At 32.2% G+C, this 19944-nt stretch overlaps 3 protein-coding genes across 4 annotated transcripts; 1 reads left to right on the forward strand and 2 right to left on the reverse strand.

The window, feature by feature from the left end:
* Nucleotides 1-268: 268 nt before the first annotated feature.
* LOC137820143 (uncharacterized) lies at nucleotides 269-4667 on the reverse strand. Of its 2 annotated transcripts, none has more exons than XM_068623995.1 (6): nucleotides 4527-4667; nucleotides 4164-4243; nucleotides 3647-3782; nucleotides 1699-1836; nucleotides 1488-1609; nucleotides 269-633 (listed from the first exon to the last, which is right to left on the reverse strand). In XM_068623995.1, the coding sequence occupies exons 2-6, from the start codon at nucleotides 4205-4207 to the stop codon at nucleotides 474-476; spliced, it is 600 nt and encodes a 199-aa protein (XP_068480096.1). In that variant the 5' UTR covers nucleotides 4208-4243; nucleotides 4527-4667; the 3' UTR covers nucleotides 269-473. The 2 variants fall into 2 exon arrangements, with proteins under 2 accessions (XP_068480096.1, XP_068480095.1); XM_068623994.1 differs by having other exon boundaries at nucleotides 4351-4537.
* Nucleotides 4668-4892: 225 nt separating this feature from the next.
* Nucleotides 4893-7137, forward strand: LOC137820142 (pentatricopeptide repeat-containing protein At1g09900). The gene has a single exon (XM_068623993.1). It carries the CDS (start codon nucleotides 5110-5112, stop codon nucleotides 6910-6912), a length of 1803 nt encoding a protein of 600 aa, XP_068480094.1. The 5' UTR covers nucleotides 4893-5109; the 3' UTR covers nucleotides 6913-7137.
* A 6547-nt stretch (nucleotides 7138-13684) lies between these two features.
* LOC137820347 (oligopeptide transporter 4-like) lies at nucleotides 13685-19257 on the reverse strand. The gene is made up of 6 exons (XM_068624387.1): nucleotides 18634-19257; nucleotides 18427-18524; nucleotides 15459-16022; nucleotides 15108-15360; nucleotides 14761-14943; nucleotides 13685-14345 (listed from the first exon to the last, which is right to left on the reverse strand). Exons 1-6 carry the CDS (start codon nucleotides 19123-19125, stop codon nucleotides 13734-13736), a joined length of 2202 nt encoding a protein of 733 aa, XP_068480488.1. The 5' UTR covers nucleotides 19126-19257; the 3' UTR covers nucleotides 13685-13733.
* Nucleotides 19258-19944: the final 687 nt, after the last annotated feature.

Below are 19944 nucleotides of genomic sequence, written 5' to 3' on the forward strand. Positions count from 1 at the left end.
GATGTTTTTTTCATTTAATAGACAGGAATATTTATAATTAAGTAATCCCTATATTAAAAGAAAGTAAAATGCATATCCAAAAGTGCTAAATACTCACCTTCATCTGCATACGTTATTATTTATTAAAATTTGCTTAACATTAGCTACACGGAATCACATCCTAAATGTCTCATAAACAAAACCCAACAAATAAAACTTACCCAGATTCTATCCAAAAACAATATTGCAGTTCCCAGATAATTAGAGGATTAACAAACAAATAGCAATATAGGTAACGAATGACTCATTTATCTCTTGCTACTTGGCAGTTGTCACTATCAAATAGAAGACCACAATAATAATTTAATGACAATGCCAATGTGTTTTATCCGCAGGTGAAGGATATCCCATAATTATCTCATTCGACCTTCTGTTGTATGCAAATAAATTATACAGATCAAGCAAATTTACAGTGACATGTATTCTTTCCGCTGTTATTGCACATTGCTGAGATCTGTCTTTCTCGGGAAAAAAATAGACCCAAGTATAACAGCAATACCGGTGATTGCTATTGTGAAAAAAACACGCTTTCTAGGGAAATCATTCTGCGGCCTTCTTCGAGGACCTTCGTCTCTTTCAACTGGCCTCACGTACCTTCACACGAAAATTAAAAGTAAATATTCAATCACCAAAAATAAACAAGTGCATATCATTAATGACCCATTCCAAGATAAAATCAGTCCTCTTAAGATTTAATGTAAACATCGGAATAATTCAAGTTGATGTCATATGTAGCTTGACAGGACCATTTTTTGACATCTTTTATGAAGCAAATCACAGAAAAAGGAATTCAACAAAAGCTAATAGGAAGGAACTTCTTTTAAAGGGAAGAAAAACAAACTGAACCAGATAATGCCTTTAACAATCAAACAACTCCAGAAAAACGGGAGATATCACTCAGATGATAATTCATTGTTCAAAAATTTCATGGAACTTGTCTGTGGTTAACAGTATGTGAATTGTTATTTTACCATCTACACTTAATATACGACCTGCCTATTCTCAATAACATCTACACTAATAATTGTTATATATTTTTAAACTGACAGTGCTTTGCCACTCTCCTGCAAAATGTACAATTCAGCACTAAATGAATTATAAAAATTTCTGTAGCAACCATAAATTTGCATGCTACTAATAGACAAATTGCACCAACTACAAGTAACAGGCACCAAGCATCTCAGAAAGAGAGCACAAAAATGCATTTAAGACCTGCACAGGATGGAACATAATTCTAAGAAACAAATCCATCCCCAACTCTCGTGACAACTATAAGCTGCATCAAGAAATAATCTTTCACGAATGCATTTTGTTTTTTATATTTTGTGGAAAAAATCACATTTTTTTCCTCCCAAAACTCTCTGAAGGAGCTTTTGATTACAAGCTTTTTGAACTACAAAATAATCTAATTGAAACACATACTGGAATCAAATAATGACATTTCCTACCTTGAAGACCCTGAAGAATTTTCTTGAATTCTATTGCAACTATCTTCATGGTTGTATCTTTCACGCAGTCGAACATATTTGTTACAAAGGTGACAAAGTTCTGTTCGATTCCCACATACTTCCTGAATATTTAAAAATCAAACTGAAATTAGTACCAGAGTACATTGATTGATGTAGACTTCTCAAATACAAAAGTCTTTATAAACACTACCTGATGCTCAGCCAGATCAATGGCCGGCAAAGGAAACTCACAGAACTCACAGGTGACCATCCTTCTAGGACAATTTTCATCTTTATGGATATCTAAAATATCACGTTCCATAGTTTCACTGCACAGCGAACAGGCAACCTGCACAAATTACCATTTTCTTTTGAATAACCAGTGCAAAAGTGAATTTTAAATCTGATTTCATGAACTGTGTTATAATGTGCTAGGCAGCCTTTGGGTGAAGGGGAAGGGAGGGGCCACGGGAAGGAACTGATGGGCATGTAGCCAGCCTCCTCTAGCGAATGGAGTTGACACTCCAAGTTTCTACACTCTATGATATGACAGGCACCTTCATATCACATACTGGACATAGTAAAACTGGGACAGGTTTAAAATAATTTACACATGTTACTGCATCCCCTTTTCATACATGATTGCTAAAAAATTAAAGCCATATTAACTGAGTATAGGAAAATTGAAAGAGCTGGTTAATATTTATATCCGATTACTAAAGCTTTACCCCCACCCACCCTGCTCTATCTACTAGATACAAAAAATCAAAGTACGGAAGAATCCTTTAAGAAAGTAAACCCCCACCAACCAATATATATTCCCTCTTGCGAACCATTATCTTTTTCTATAAAGCACCATTATCTTAAAAACAATATAGAACCAACACTCCATCGACAAGTCCCAAATATAAGAACTAAAGCAACAATTACTCAGAAGCCATGCTAGAAAATATATCATCAATCCCACTCCAACCCATCCATTAATAAAGTTTGATGGATATTCAATCCATCTATTATTTTCTTTTCTAATTTTTATATGTCTATGGGATTATAATTCTGCCATTCTCCTTTTTCACAATTCAGGAGCCACAAAATTACTATTTGTAACTTAAAAATTCCAGAGACAGTTGAGTAATCAATTTTGTTCAAATTTAAATTGACTTGCGTTTTTATTAGGTTGTTTTCAAATTTATATTTAGTCAATGTACAGTTCAATGTTGTCATTTTCAGTTGGAAAGCATGGGAGAAAATTGAGGGGAAAAAGAAAATGAAAACTATTTCCTAAAAGCTACAACATAACAGTTGACAAACTGAGGAGCTGACCCAAAAAATTATACTTTTATTAATATGTAAATTTGAAATCCGGAAATCATAAAGTATTTATTTAATTAAATTTTAAATACTTTTTTGTTAGAGCTATTGATTTGAACATTTTTTCATATACACAGGTTTCAAGAACAAAACTGACGGAATATATGATATGAACTACATATATAGAAAACAAAATGCAAACGATAAAATTCTAATATAAGGACCCATCATAAGGTAACTTTTAGAGATTGAGAGGGTTCTTAAGAAGCGAAGTTTAATATTAACTCAACCTTACAAAATTTATCTATAAAGTGAGATTTGCACTCACTTATATACTACAAATTAACTTTATCTTTAGTTGATGTGGGATCTCTAACAGGATAACAAAGAGCAAAGAATGACAGACTTTTTACCTGGCAGATTCAATTAGTCCAAAATATCTGCAGAGATATGGTTACAGCTAGTAAGAGGAGCCGAGTGACTCATGGGACAATCTCAAGATTCAGTTAGACAATTCTCTCGGTGACTCGGTTGAAGAAGCTGGCGTCTAATATATCCTATTTAGATCAATTACCATTATGAATCGAAAAGATCTAAAAAATCCAACCCATTAGATCTACAGTCAACTTGAAGAGTTCGATTGAATGATACATGGACCGGGGGATCATTTTCCACCACTAACTAAAATTGTCAAACCAATTGTCACTGAGACATCAATTTAGACCCTAAAAAAAGTTCAAAATAAACTCAATTTTTTTGTATTTATTCTCTGATTTTCTTTATCTCCAAATACAAAAACTTCTCAACTTATATATTTATCAAGCAAAACAAGACAAAAGTTTCCATACCGGGGCATGTGTGTTCAAATAGTGCTCCTCGGCAAGTGTTTTCGGAACCATATCGCAACAAATTTTGCATCTTTCAAGGTTCCGAGAGCAATGAGCATAATGCAAATCAATATTTGCAGAAGGGATAGCCCGATCACTAAAAAGACAAAGAAAAACATAACGAGAAAGAATCATGATCAAATCTCCTGAGGATAAAGCATAAACACGTGATTTAGGCATTCAATACGAACAAAGCATCACCCTGGGGAAAAAAAAGAAATCAAGAATCACATCATCATGGCTTTCATCGCCCTGAAGCAGTTCTGAGTCAAATATGATACCAGTAACGAGTAAAATTGCTTTTACCCACGAAACAGAAAATTCCAATTATCAACGATTTTAAGCTTGGAACTGACAGGGAAGTAAATCAATATTGTATAACAAAATCACTAAACCTAGTTCCCCACTTTAACAGAGATAAAATAATTGGTGATCATTCCAGCGTAAACCCTTCATAAATTGGGAGGGAGGTGTTTACCAGTGAGTGCATATACCAGTGGCCTGATCGGACACCGTTGCCATGTCGTAGAAAGAAGCGACCTCGTTCTAGGACCAGATCTTAACGAAAGAATTAAAACAGGAAAGACATTAATAACTATAAGAAATAAGAAAACAAAAATAGAAACGAAATTAAATTAAAAATATATATGAGGGAGAGAGATTACAAAAGTAGAGATTTGGAATGGGGGCAGAAAGAAGAGGAGGGTTAGGTTATTATTAAGGAAAATTTGGGTAAAATAAACAATTGGAGAATTGCTCTTGTTGAACCACACTTATTTGAGGAGACTTTTCGGAACCTTCGGCCATTAAAATAGATGATAGAGAAAGTAGCTGCATTTACCTTACGCGCCATTAAGACAAGGGAGCCATCAACAACCTACCCTTTTCATCTTGTTGGGCCGTATGGGCTTAAACTCATAAATTCAAATGGATAATGATATATTTTTCTATGCTTTGGTAGTGGAAGAATTAGATGAATTTTGCTGTGAATGAATTGATTTGGAAGTTATAATAGTGAGGACGAAGGAGGGGTGTGAATAGAAGAATAGCTTCACAATTATTTAAATTTTCAAAAGATGTAAAATGTGAAAGTGCAGAAAAGGGATGCAAATAGTAAAGGAATGGGCCAATGATAAAGAGGTCGTAACAAAATGAAAGCCCAAGGAAGCCCAATTTATTGTGAGGACAAAATCACAAAGCTGCGTCTTTGAAGAACGAGAACGAAGGGGTATAGGATAAGTACCCTGGTTTTGTGGTCCCTGCAAAACCCCCTAAGGTATCAGCCACCGCGCTTTCTCACCGTTTCCGTCGAACCTCTCAAACTTAAAGAGGTAAACAAAAAACACTTTTCATTCATCCAATCATCTTTTTCTACATATCACTACAGTTTCAGTGGCAATACTTTTGCAAGTTTAGAGAAAGCAATGGATTTAGTGGTATCACCCGAACAGTTTTGTTCATTTCACCGCCTTCATATCATCAGAGCTAGGGTTTCGGATAACACCGTTTCGCGCCCTTTCATTCTATCTGCTGATACTGTTACGCACTTTACAAAATTGAAAGCCACTAGGTTTAGAAAGCGTTCAGAGAGTCGCGTTTTCGCTGTTTCCAAATCCGAAACCTCTGGTTTGAACGGTAGACTGCAACAAATTGTGAGAACCCCAAACGGGGACTTGAATGGCATAGCCATGGAATCTTCGGGCAACGGGGTGAACTGTTCCCGGAACTTCGAGGAGTTTGCGAGCAACATTCATCTCCGGAAGTTGGTTAGAAACGGGGAATTGGAGGAAGGGCTTAAGTTTCTGGAGCGCATGATATACCAGGGGGATATCCCTGATGTCATTGCCTGCACCAGCTTAATTCGTGGGTTTTGCAAGGGTGGGAAGACTAAGAAAGCAACGAGAGTCATGGAAATTTTGGAGAATTCGGGTGCTGTTCCTGATGTCATAACTTACAATGTTTTGATTAGTGGTTATTGCAAATCAGGAGATATAGATAGAGCCTTGCAGGTTTTGGAGAGAATGAGTGTTGCTCCGGATGTTGTTACATATAACACCATTTTGCGTAGTTTGTGTAGCAGTGGGAAATTGAAGGAGGCAATGGAGGTTCTCGACAGGCAGCTGCAGAGGGAGTGTTATCCTGATGTGATTACTTACACGATCTTGATTGAAGCAACTTGTAATGAAAGTGGCGTTGGTCAGGCGATGAAACTGTTGGATGAGATGAGGAACAAAGGATGCAAACCTGATGTAGTCACATACAATGTTCTTATCAATGGTATTTGCAAGGAGGGTAGATTGGATGAGGCTATTAAGTTTTTGAATAGCATGCCTTCATATGGTTGTCAACCGAATGTGATAACTCATAACATTATTCTGCGTAGCATGTGTAGCACTGGGAGATGGATGGATGCTGAGAGGCTTTTAGCTGACATGCTGAGGAAGGGTTGTTCCCCTAGTGTTGTTACTTTCAATATCTTGATTAACTTCTTGTGCCGGAAACGGTTACTGGGGAGAGCCATTGATGTCTTGGAGAAAATGCCAAAGCATGGTTGTGTACCAAATTCCTTGAGTTACAATCCATTGCTTCATGGGTTTTGTCAAGAGAAAAAGATGGATAGAGCAATTGAGTATTTGGAAATAATGGTGTCAAGGGGTTGTTACCCGGATATAGTGACCTACAACACTTTGCTTACAGCACTATGCAAGGACGGGAAGGTGGATGCTGCAATTGAAATACTGAATCAACTAAGTAGCAAGGGATGCTCACCTGTTTTAGTTACTTATAATACGGTTATTGATGGTCTTGCAAAGGTGGGAAAAACAGAGTCTGCTGTGGAACTCTTAGAAGAGATGCGCAGAAAGGGTCTTAAACCTGATATAATTACGTACTCTTCACTGCTTCGGGGACTTGGCCGTGAAGGAAAGGTGGATAAGGCTATCAAAATTTTCCGTGACATGGAAGGATTAAGTATTAAGCCCAATGCCATCACTTACAACTCAATCATGTTCGGACTTTGTAAGGCTCAGCAAACTAGCCGTGCTATTGATTTTCTGGCTTATATGGTAGAGCAAGGATGCAGACCTACCGAAGTTACATATACCATTCTTATAGAAGGCATTGCTGATGAAGGATTAGCTGAGGAAGCTTTGGAGTTGTTGAATGTATTGTGCTCGAGAGGATTTGTGAAGAAAAGTTCGGCTGAACAGGTAGCAGTCAAGATGTAGGATAAAATGCATTTTTACCTTGTAAACTTAGATGGCTAAGTAACATTTTTGAGCACATAGATTTTGTTAAACCCCTCAGGTGAGTTACTTGTTCTGGATATTGGATTTTTATTTTGAGGAGGAAGAGGGGCTGCCGAAATGCGTGTCAATTTTGTTAGGAGGTCATTGTAATTCAGTCCAGACATATTTAATTATAATTTATATTATATACTGCTTGGGAGTTAATATAGGCTAATAATACTGTTTCCCCACCCTACTTCAGCATCCATGGTGACAGTTTTTGAATCTTATTTTTCAAGATATTTGATAAGAATGCAGATTGTGGTATGATTGATTCAAATAAATTTGTACCGATGTCTTATTTTGCTTAGAGCAATTTCTTTTTCAGCAAATGGTCAAGAGCACAGTATGTTGTAAAATGAAGATATGTGCTTTATCAATGGGTCTGAGTTTCATCAGTGTTGCCAAATTTAAACAAGCCAACATAATTGGTGCCTTAATTTGTCTACTTGCTGTACTGATGATACAAGAGAAATGCGACTGAGAAGCTATTTGCGTGGTATTTTTAAAATTATTGTAGCAGTTTGGTTGAGCCGATGCCACTAGAGGGCTTTTCCTACATGTTTGTGTGACTTTCTCATGGCATTGGGTGATTGATTCATCGATCATCGATGGTCACTCAAAAAGTAAAGACAATTCATGCAATTTCAGGAGTGCTTCATTTTCTCCGTTGCTAATCCTTTCTGACATTGTCCATGATTGACTGTTCCTCGCTGTACCTTTGAGGGACTCGTATTGCTCACACACACAAACAAAATATAGAGTACCCATCAAAGTTTTCACCATAGCTCTGAAGGAGGCTTCTAACGAGTGTGAACTCCTTGAAGTTGGCTCAATTTCTCAAAAGTCACTCCAGCCAGTCTAAACCAAGCACCAGTGGTTTACTTGCAGGTATTATTAGTATTGTTGCATTCAATTTATTTCCTTGGATTGGAGTGGAACTATTTTTTGGGTCTTTCCTCTATCATGCTCCACGTTTAATTTTACATTTACGAAATGTGTGGGAGCAAGGATGCCACTCGGACCATTAATTGGCACATTATCGTGGCAGATGTTGCTTTTCACTGTGACAAATTCAAACATGACAACCTCCGTTATGGCTTTTTGTTTTCTCGGGAATCTCCAGTTATAATTGGCGTGATATTTTTCCAATTATTTTAGACAAAAAAATGCTATTTCATACATAACGAACGTCACAGTCACTGTATATCAAGTGATTGGAAAGGATGGACCATGGATGAGGAGTACCTGCAGTTGGAAGGAGAAAGAATATTTAATCTCTCTACCCTTAATTCTGTTTTTCAATTCTTATAAAATAGACCATTGTTATTGCCACGCCCTTCTTATACTGTTTTAATATTCTTTCTGATGTATTATGCAGAAACATGATTTTTTATTTTTTTTGTAGAAAAGAGCAAACAAAAGAAAAAGAAATAAAACACAAACTGCATTAATAAATCCTATACAATTTTACCAAACACATCACATCTAACCAAAAAAAAGTTAAAAATGAATGTCATGGTTCCTAAGATGTTATTGTATTCTTCTTCTTTTTGTTAGAAGCATAAAAGCCAAAATTAGTAAAAAGACTTTGCATACAAAGAATCATATATTAGGTCTAAATAGACTTTCCTTTATTTGTAAAAACTATAGGAGGGGGCATAGGTGGTATCTAGGGCTCATGAAATTGTCTTGAAACTTCATGTCCCTGTGACATCATTTTATTTAGACCTAGTAAAACTAGGAAATTTGATTTAAAAATGTTTTAAAAACTCTTGTAAATATAAATATAATCAAATATACTAGTGGGTATAAATATTATTTTATAATTTAGTTTTGTAAAATTGAGTTAAACTTATAAATAATTTATCTTATTGAATATATCGTAATATTCACAGTTAATTTTTTTTAATGTTGGATGCTCTCAAAAAATAGAAGTATTAGAAATTTCAGAGTATCTAATATATCGTAATATTCACAGTTAATTTTTTTTAATGTTGGATGCTCTCAAAAAATAGAAGTATTAGAAATTTCAGAGTATCTAAACATATAAATAAATTCCATAATTTAGATTAATTTTGTTGTATTGAGTTAGTCTTAAATTATTGTTTATAATTTAGATTAATTTTGTTAAATTTAGTTAGACTTAAATTATTGTTTATAAGAGGAACAATATTTAAAACAAAGGAAGATGCGAAAAAGAAGAGAAAATATCTCAACTCTCAATTTCTTAAATAATGCTTATTCGGTTGTTCTCCTACGAATATTCTCTTTCAAAAAATTATCCAGCGGTCATAATCATAATCAAAGAGAAAAGTGTCTTCCTTGTACAACTGACATTATTTCAACCCCACGCACTTGCTTTTTCTAGTTTACATAAACCCAAAAACTCTCAAACATTCACTATCCATAATCTTTATTTACACTCTTGTTTAATTTAAAGAAGGAATGTCAATCTGTTCAAAAAATTTGGTATGCAGTTCTTCATTTGAGACAATCATTAGTAGTAGTAGTATTATTAACTGCTATTCACTTTTTCTTTTCTTGTAAAATTTTCCAAACTCACAACAACAAAATTAATCTCGTTTATAATATTGAAATGTTTGTTAATATGATCAATTTTTACACATAAGTTAAAATTAGTTTGAAGAAAGCTACTTAAAATAAATTCTACTTAACTTATAAGTAGTTTTCTTCTTCTGAAACTTTTTCGATTTAGCTCTTTAAGGGCATAGTGATGACCATTGTCCTAAGTTCCATTTAAACAGTGTGACTAATCCCTTTTTTACTTTATGATGATTAGGTAGAAAGAAAACTTGAAAAGCTATTGTGATGGGAATTATGATTCTCCACTAAATTACCGACCTATTGAATATTGATTGGACAAAAAGAAAGTGATAGATTCCTCATGAGTTATGTTCTTCCTAGTTTCAGATTAATGAGGAAATTGTACCCCACTCTCGATTTTACTAGGAGAATAAAAATCTAAATGCCATTCTGATATTCTCTTCATATCAGCACACAGTCAATATAAAAAGGACAAAACTAGATTTTCGATTCTTACATTATCTATTACAAACCGAAAAAGGTTTTTTCTTAAATTATTATTATTCTCTACCACACACTTAAAATCCTTACCAAATAAAAGTCCAGAACAAGATAACAGCACACCACAAGGCACAAACACTAGAAGCTAGAGTGAAGTTTCGTTCCGTGAATGAAGCAAACTCGAAGTCATGGAAAAAAGTTCATCTTCTAGAAGCAAATTAAACGGGTGGCTTTCATGCTGGGGTTGTCTTAAAATGAAGCTTCCATGGGCGAAGAGAACAAGCTCTAATAAACCAGTTGGTGGTTTTAAGTATGACCCTTTAAGCTATGCTCAGAACTTTGACGAGGGATTGGTGGAGGACGACGAAGAATTGCATCGTGGATTTTCTGCTAGATATGCAGCACCTTCCTCACATAAATTGCTCAAGCAATATGATAGTTAAGGTTCTCAAGCCCTTAAGTTAAGGTCAGGTAATATATATATATATATATATATATATATATATATATATATATATATATAGATATAGATATTGACACAGACAAATTTCTCATGTCTGATGTAACAAATAGTACAGATAGCAATAACGCACTGCACTGTGTTATCAATTTGTATGTCACACCAGTAGAGATTATTGTTTACAGGAAATTAATATATTCAAGCTCATCTTGTGAACTTAACTATATTAGCAATGTTAAGTAATGTTATAAAATAAAAAATATTATAACATATCATTTGTCTATTATTTTAATTTAAATCTTCAAACTTTTTTTTTTAATTTAAAAAACTAATATAATAGTACTTTGCACTTGGATAATCTCTTTTATGCATTTTATTTACTAGTTAGGTAAACAATTCCTAACTTTGATGCTTTGAGATGATGGTTGACTAGCCTATGTATTCCCTGTTCCAGCAGAATCTGACAATGAGATCATTTTGCAATTATTTAAAACAACTATTGCAACCATCGATTGGTAGTGAAACCAACAAAAGTTTTTGCTTTTGATTCAGAAAATATATATATAATTAGCATCTTAGTGTGCATGAGTGATAATATAATTTGTAGCCTGATCAATTTGATGTGTGATTTGTGCTTATAGAATGTCTCTTTAATTCATGAAGTAATAGAGACAATTAATATAATCTAATATATTGATCCATTTAAATGTTTTTGTTTGGCCTTTTATGGCTTAGTAGAGTCACTTTTTGGGTGGTAGTAGGTCTGGGTAGGTTTTTGTGGAATGTAGACTGCTTTTTTTTAGCTGAAAAAAAGTTTCCTAGTTGAGGAAGTTCACTGAAATTGAAATAGGAATGAAGTATTCTTCAAATATTTTATTTTATTTTTTACTTATAAAAAAATAAGTTAATCTAATCTAATCTATATTTAATTATTAAATTAAGATTTAAATGACTCTTAATTTAAATTTTAAAATTAAAAATGAAAATTAATATCACAAAATTTAATATCTTAAATTAAAGAGAATAAAAACAAACTCAATAGTGTTAAACAATTACTGAAAAAATCAACTAATATACTCTTGATTTTGTGACTTTAACTTAAAAAATTAATTCTTAATGAGAATGAGGAATCGAACAGAAGGAGTAAAAAGCCAGCTCTAAACATTGAGAGAAGATGAGAAGAATAGAGAATTTCTAAAATGAAAGATTAAACAAATGAATTTTGTGACTTTTAAGTAGTGCTTATTTATGCCTTTCTTTGTTCTTCGTTCTTGACGCCATTCTTTGTTCACAACTTTGTCTTTGTTTGTGATGTCTCTTCTGTTCACATCAAGATTCTCTTTTTTATGCGTTGTCCATTACTTGAGCCCTTCTGACTTGCTTTTTGAAAAATCAAATAACTTTAAATAAATAATATGTATTTCTAAACTCTAGCTCTATAAATTAAATTAATTTTAATTTTAATATAATGATTTAATATAAATAAAATAAATTATAATGCATATGTGTTTTAAAAAATACTATTATTTTTATTTTCTTAATATAATTATTATTTAATAAAATGAGTTGACTCATAATTCTATGATCTATTTAGACTATGGCTAAAAAGAGTTAGACAAAAAATGACACAAATCAATTTAGGTCACAATATTTTTGGTTTAGTCCATTGGATTTGTTCAAACTTATATAGTTCTTTGTTTATCGCATTCACATCGTTCTCGATTTCTATCATTCTCTTCTTTCTTTTTTTTCTTCTTTAATTCTCTTCTGTGTAATTATATTGAAATATATTAGTTGATTTATTTTCTTTTAATTAGATAGTTACTTTATTTTTAAATTTAAAATTGAAAATAGAACTTAAAATAGAAATGACATTTTTTTTTAATTTATTTGTAATACTCACTTTCTAATTACTAGTAATTGTATGGACTTATTTATTTAATATAATTTATATTTATGTAGTAGTAATGCGATATACTTTAGTTATTTCAATATTAGGAAATTATTCTTTTAATGTTTTATTTAATTATAGTATTGAAGTATTGGTAATTTATTTATAGTTATTAATTATTTTTATATAAAATAAACTCTGACGAATTTAATGAAGTCTATATAATTTTATAAATTTACATAAACTCTCAAATCTAATAATATCATATTTAAGTATTTTTAAAAGTTATTATTTCAGTCCAGACTCAAGAAAAAACGAGTCGGGAGAAATAAAAAACCTACCTAATTATAAATTATTATGTTTTGTAATTGGTTCACAGTTTAAGTTGTTGTTGATATAACTCTCTTTTTCTTTTAGTTTTTATGATTTTTTTTTTATATTTTCATAATATATATTTTTTAATCTTTATTATTAACTTTAGTTAGTATAAATATTGTAGATAATATTTTCAGAGACACAAGTGACTCTTATATCATCTGTGATAAGCATTGAGAATTCACCCTAAAAAGCTATAGGTTAAAGGAGGAGAATCGAATATTTAACTACACCATAAATAAACTATTTTAAGTATGTAATTGTATAAACTGTTTTATATAAATAAGACAATTACATACAATTAAATTTAATTTTAATATATTATGAATTTTATATTATTTTTACTAAATACTGGTTACTTTTTTTAACAAAATATTACTTAAAGAATGTAACTATATATAATTTTTATTTTGTATTACATAATAGAGTTTAGTATATTTAATAAGTTATTAAAAACTATTTTATATATCAATTTTAAATTATATAAGGATAGAAAAAAAAATAATGATTATTTTATACAACTTTTAATATATATATATATTAAAAATAATAAAATTCATTGTTCATAATGTATGAAAGATTTAAAAAAAGATATAAAGAGTTATATGCAATTTACCTTACTAATATAAAAAAAAATGTTACTAAAAAAAAAAATATATATATATATATAGTTAAAAATAACTTAGTTATCTCATTTTAGAGTATTATTTATTATATTAATTATCTTAATATACAGTAAAGTAATAGTTAAAAAATAGTGAATAAAAGAAAAAGCTAAAACTAATACATCAAGGTTGTTTGAGATGTATAAAGATACTAAAGAGAAGCAAAATGAAAAAAAGAGTATGATTTGTTGAGGAATGAGAATTTAAAAAAGGTGGAACAAAAATGAAGAATATAAGGGAAGTTGTATTTATAGAAGAAATAGTAATGGATGAATATACATTTCCTCAGTCATTAGAAAATATATAATGAAGGGAATGGAAATCAAAAGAGAGGACAGGCATCAGCAACTACACCTTTTGCTGTTGGACATTTGGCAAGGGGACAGTGCTCACCAGTTCCCCACCATTCAATGCCTTTTCCCTCCATGGTAACTGCGAAGTATAGAAGAACCGTCATGAAAGCCAATCCAGCGTCCAAAGCTGCAGCTAGCACATAATTGTATCGCTGCCACCAATTCTTACGATATTTGAACACAAAATAGTTAAAGATTGTGCCAACAACAATCCATGAATTGAAGTTCACTGTGCTAGCTGGTGGCATGTTGGCAGTTGCTCCAAGAAGTACAGGAAGGTGAATTAAGGATATCCAATGTTGTTTGGGAAAGAGTTTCCGGAGTGCCCATATAACAACTGGTCCCACTGCTCCTATTAAGAAGAACCAATTCAGCTTTTGGTATTTCCCAAGAGTACCGAAAATTCTCTTTGGGCCAACCAAACCCCAGATCACAGATGCATCAAAGAATACATGATCACCCGGACAAGTCCATGGACTGTTTTCGGGCAGCAAATCTTGCTTGCATATATTCTTTATTGAACCTAGCAACCACCAGGCCACACCAACGTCCACGCTTCCTGCTATCAGCGTCCCTATAACCTAATACATAGTATCAAAAGGTTTCAATTACCCACTACTTAGATAACTATACACAGGATTTAATTTAATTTAATTTACTACTACTACCGCATTTAAATAATTTATAATTTTTCTTCTCAAGTTATTTAAAAATAATTTTAAATAGATGTAACAAGTGGAGTCTAATTAAACGTTTCTCGTCCATGCTCGTTAAGTCACATCATGATTGGATAATTAGGTCTGTACGTTCTCTCAAATCATTCTGTATTGATTATATTTTTCCACGGATGATGATAGATTCATAATCCCAATTTTTTTTTATTTTAATATTTTTCTATATTATTTAACTATAAGAATTTTACACAGTTCAAAAAGTTAGTGAAAGTATAATTTTTTTTTTCAATAAAAAAATAAAATGCGTAACAGAAGAATATACCTGAACTATAAACATGGACCGTGGCGGAATCTTCATATAGTGCCCTAGCTTGAAATCAGACAGAAAGGAAACAGCCTGTGACATACTTATGTACCCATAGGTCTTGAAGCAAACGTTTGCTATTGGTTTTCCCGGTAAAATCACACCCATGATGTACTCAGTAATAATATTCAAACCTGGACTCTGAAAATGAAAGGGGTAAAGAATATAATAAAAACAATATGACGGTTAGTATACGTACGTCTCATACTATGTGAGGTATCTCTTCATTTGATGAATCAAAACATAGCAATTTCCCACTCCGGAGAAAGAACAGATGGTTCAAATAGTACTAGTTTCTTAAATACCTGATTTGTGGTGGCCGTTATGATGCTAATGGGGAGAGTAAAAGTAAGTGCAAGCCCAGATGCAAAGATGAGACCCCACCATGGCATTTGTACCTGATCTTTCATGACAGTACACAGTAAAAGTGCAAGTAAAAAGGAAAGCAAAAGCGTCACATGAAACCACCAATTAGGTATTGACTTGTACTTCTTCATCAGTCTTGTGTGAATGTCTTCCTTTCCGGATCGTGAAGATCGGAATTGTTCATATATCTCCCTGTTTAACACCAACAATATTAATTTAGTTTTAACGTTATAGTAAATATAAGGAAGAACTAGAAAATGCGTATTGCTTTTAAAGTAACCATTAGGTACCTTCCGTTGAATATGGCCACGTGAGTGAGGGAGGAGGCAATGGCAGCAAAACCAAGGCCATAACTAATAGCAAAGAAGACACTTAAGTTGACTAGACCTTGTTTCTCGTATGCTTGCATATCTATCTCAAACTTTTGATTGACAATGGCCGTAACATTGTAGGCGTCACCATTGGCAGTGAATAGACTAGAAGAGTATATGGGAAAGTTCTTGGCGCTGTAGAGATTAAGTCCCCAGTATGCGGTGGGTATGATGAGGTAGATCAATAAAATGTAGCCGACGAAGACGTTTGCTATTGCAAAGAAAGGAGTGACAAGGGGATTGCCAAGGAATGAAGCAATGGTGGTCCAGTCAAGGGAAAAGGAACCCAAGCCAAGTCCGTTCGTGCCGGACCCAACCTGATGGGCAGTAACTGAATGTGGAAATATCCAGCACACCCACGAAATAATTGACAGCGTCGGAAATAGGTAGCCAGGAACCACGTACCACGCGAAGCTGCAAGTAAGTGCGATGATAAAGAATTTCTCTTTTGACATGCGCTTCCGCTCTTTTTCATGCAACGCCCTGCAAAATGTTCGCATTCAAAAGAACAAGAATTTCACTGTTATAATTAAAATAACCAAATAGATGACATTTTATATATACCTTTGGTCCTTATATAACAACTTTGACTCTTAATATTTATACTATTTAGTGATAATATGTTCCAATAATTTATAAGAGCATTTGCATCAATCGCCTATAAGTTGCTTAAAAATAAGAGCGCTATTTAATAAATAAAAAATAGTCTAGTTGAAGGTTACTTAACTGTTTTTGTCAATAAAAATGCATTTCTGACTAAGAATCAACAGAAAAAAATTAAAGGAATTAAATTTAGTAGAGTGATTTTTATAATTTTTTTTAAAAAAATTGTACCCACGAATTTAAGACAAATAAAAATACATTACAATCTAAGATGATATTTTACTTTTATTTCTCTCTAGTATATCGCTCATCTTATATGATAATTCTCTCTTTTTAATCTCTCCAAAGAGACATGTACAGATTATATAAAATTTAGTCTCCTGATTTTAATTATTATAATGAAATTCTCTATTCTTAAGAAATATTAAGATCAAGTTTCTCAATAAAATTCTAATTTTCTTTTCTTTTCAAAACCCTATGCCACTAAAGAAATTATTTAAAAATGTAAAAATATTCATTCCAAATAGAAAAAATCAATGGGTAAATAAGTAATAGGAGATCTATTAAAAAAGGAAAAGGAATATAATGGAAAAAATGGTTAAAAAGTTGTCTTTTAAGGGAAGTCAAATAACTGTCCTTTTTTTATTCTTCCCAAATTCATTATGATTTCTAATTCCATTTTAAAGAACACAAAAAAAAATGAAAAAAAAATAAATAATATTTTTCTACTAAATATTTTAAAAGAAAGAAAGAAATTTTCTAAAATGTTTAAAAAACAGTAAAATATACCATAGAAAGTATTCTCAAAATAATCACATTTCCCTTTTAATTAAATCCCAATCACTCTATTCTTCCATAATTTAACCTAACGCGCATTCATAATTATTTTTTATTTCCAAATCCTTTAAATCAAACTCTATCTCAAATTTATCCTAAAGAAAATAAGAATTTGATAGTTAATTATATCGAGTAACAAGATATTGAGATACTAAAATCATATGTTAGTTAGTCAAAATACAAATATAAAAAGCACAATAAACACGTCATGTAGGAAACAAAAGGAAAGGAAGATGGTGGTCATCAAACATGAGAATGGATCTCTCTTTGTTCAAAATTAACATGATCCCGTTTCATTAAATTTAAATTGTGTGACCACCTATATATGTATAAAAAGACTAAAACAAAAGTTTCTGAAATATTTTTTATCTTAAAATATTAATTGAATAGTGTATAGATTTCAGTATTTAAAAAAAACGCGTAATAAGTTAATGAATGAGAAGGAGACAAGATTTTAATATAATCCTGTAATAAGAACTTCCTCTTAATGTTTGTCCAAATAGAAGAAAGATTCTTTTATTTAACATCACATATAAGCCATATCAGGCACGTCACTACAAATATAATTACAAATAGTAAACTACGATAATGTGATTAGAGTTTTACATTCAATGAATAATGCATTTAAAATCGTGACCCCTTCTCTTCCCATGGAATATGATAATTTGATACTTTTCAAAATTATACTTCATTTATAAAAAAAAATTATTAATTTTTTATTTAATATAAAGTCCTTAAACAACTCAACGTTGAATTGATCTAAATTACAAAACAGTAAACAAAAAATAATAATATTTAAAAAAATATGAACTCATGAAAAGAAAAAATAAAATTTCTTGTAAACTGATCTCTTTAACTATACGTAGTTAGCAAAATAATATTTTTAACCATGTCGTTAGACAAAACGTTTAAAAGACTCCTTTTTAAACCTGTCCTTAGGCAAAAGGTTAAGTTTCTTCTAAATTTTGGAAAAATCATATGGCATTCACAGCATGTATATCTGGGTATGGTGAATTCAGACTCGGATCAAGGAAACCATTTTTACACAAATACAGACACGGTATAGAAAAATCTATGCAAATGGTTTCCCGGTTGATTTCAATTAACAAAGGAGTTTCTCTTAAATAAAGCCAAAATTGGAATCAATGGAAACATCTCATAATATCGTGAATTCCTATGATGGGAAATGATATATTACAAATATAGTGAATATCACATTATGTAATGAATAACGTTAGAGGTGTATTTTTACATCTTAATTTTTTATACTTGATCGTACTGTTACAAAATATATGCATTCAATTTACAATTAATTGTAGATTTAAGTTATAAAGGAGGTGAGATTGTAGTATTAAAATAATATAATATTGAATGGAATTGGTAAAATAAAATTGAGAAAGTAAATGGATGAAAAAAGTGAAAATAGTAGAAAAGACGATTAGTTTACCTGAAGAGAGAGACTTGGACTAGAGTACCGGGCCACCACATCTCTGCCGGCTCCACCACGTACTTCTTCATTATCCCCGCCCATCCATACCCTAACACCTGCGTCCATAACCATAGCCATCCTTCAGTATTCAATGAATAACGCAATTCGTTTCAATCTTGAAACTACTCTTACACACTCATCAGGTCTTACACTTTTTAACATTACCTGTGTGGTCAAGACCAGGAGCCAGCTAGCCAAGAAGGTAATCTTCCTCCCATAAAACACGCGTATTATATCCACAATGCCAACGGCATAAGCCGAACCGCTCCCAAACGCGGCACCAGCATTCGCGAATATCGAAATCAGCACGTGCTCCTTTGTGTTGAAGGGCCCAGGGTTTAGTGAAAATTCTCTCCCTCCGATCCGAACCTTCCTTCGCGGGAGAACCTTCGCCATGAAGCGCCCGATGGGAAGCGTCGCCACCTGAACCGATATCATCGTCACCGTGAGCGGCTGGCTCCGATACCCGAAGAATGTGTTCAAGAACGAGAGCAATACCACCGCCATGATCCCCAGGAGCCACATGCGGAACGTCCAAACCGGCTCGTTCGGATTGTCTTCGTTCGACACCACCATCCGAACCTCCTCGATCGGCGAAACGTCGTCGTCTCTTTTTGCACTCTCCGCCCCCTCGCCTTCCATATCGATGGTGGACATGCTGATGAACGCACGCACGCACGCACTCTCAGTCGCTCACTGAGGAAGAAATTGATCAGAACAGAATCGATAAAGTTTGAAACGGAAGATTCTTACACTTGGTGGTGCTGCTGCATTTGAACCACCAATCGATTTGTTTTTCTCCCCTTCAGACTTTGCTTTGTCAATCTAATGAGGATTTATATCAAACGTTATTAGTTAAGCGTGGAAATGTAATGGAGGGTTAATTAGCAACTAATTCAGACCATTTTTTTTATTTTCTATTCAGTATTAATTATTCAATTTACTTTAACTTACGTGTGTTACTGTGTTCCACTATGTTCTTTCTTTAAATTGACTCAATTTGACTTTATTTATAATTTTTATATTTTGTAACTGACCTTTTGGTTTGTTCATTTTTTTAATGTTAAGTTAAGTAATCTCAAATCAATATTTCATTAATTGTATGAAGCCAATAAATGATTTTTCATTAATTGAAAATACCAGCTGTTTAAATTATTATTTTTTTTATCAATTTTATTCATTAAAAATAATTATTAATATTCCTAATATTAAACTGTCTAATATTGTAATATTTTAAATTTTTAAAGTCATTCTTAAATAATTAATATATAAAGAGAAAGAGACGATTCATAACATTTACTATTTATGAACTAAAATACTCTAATTAAATTTTATATAAAAAAAAATCAGACACAAATAGTAATTAAATAATAATAATAAAATTTCAAAATAATATCTTATAATAAAGAACAAAATAAATACATGTTTCTAAAACACTTGTATTTTGAATCATTTTAACATCTGCTGTTATACTAG

Source organism: Phaseolus vulgaris, chromosome 9 (assembly GCF_000499845.2).
Source record: "Phaseolus vulgaris cultivar G19833 chromosome 9, P. vulgaris v2.0, whole genome shotgun sequence".
In the NCBI taxonomy this organism is placed as follows: Eukaryota; Viridiplantae; Streptophyta; class Magnoliopsida; order Fabales; family Fabaceae; genus Phaseolus; species Phaseolus vulgaris.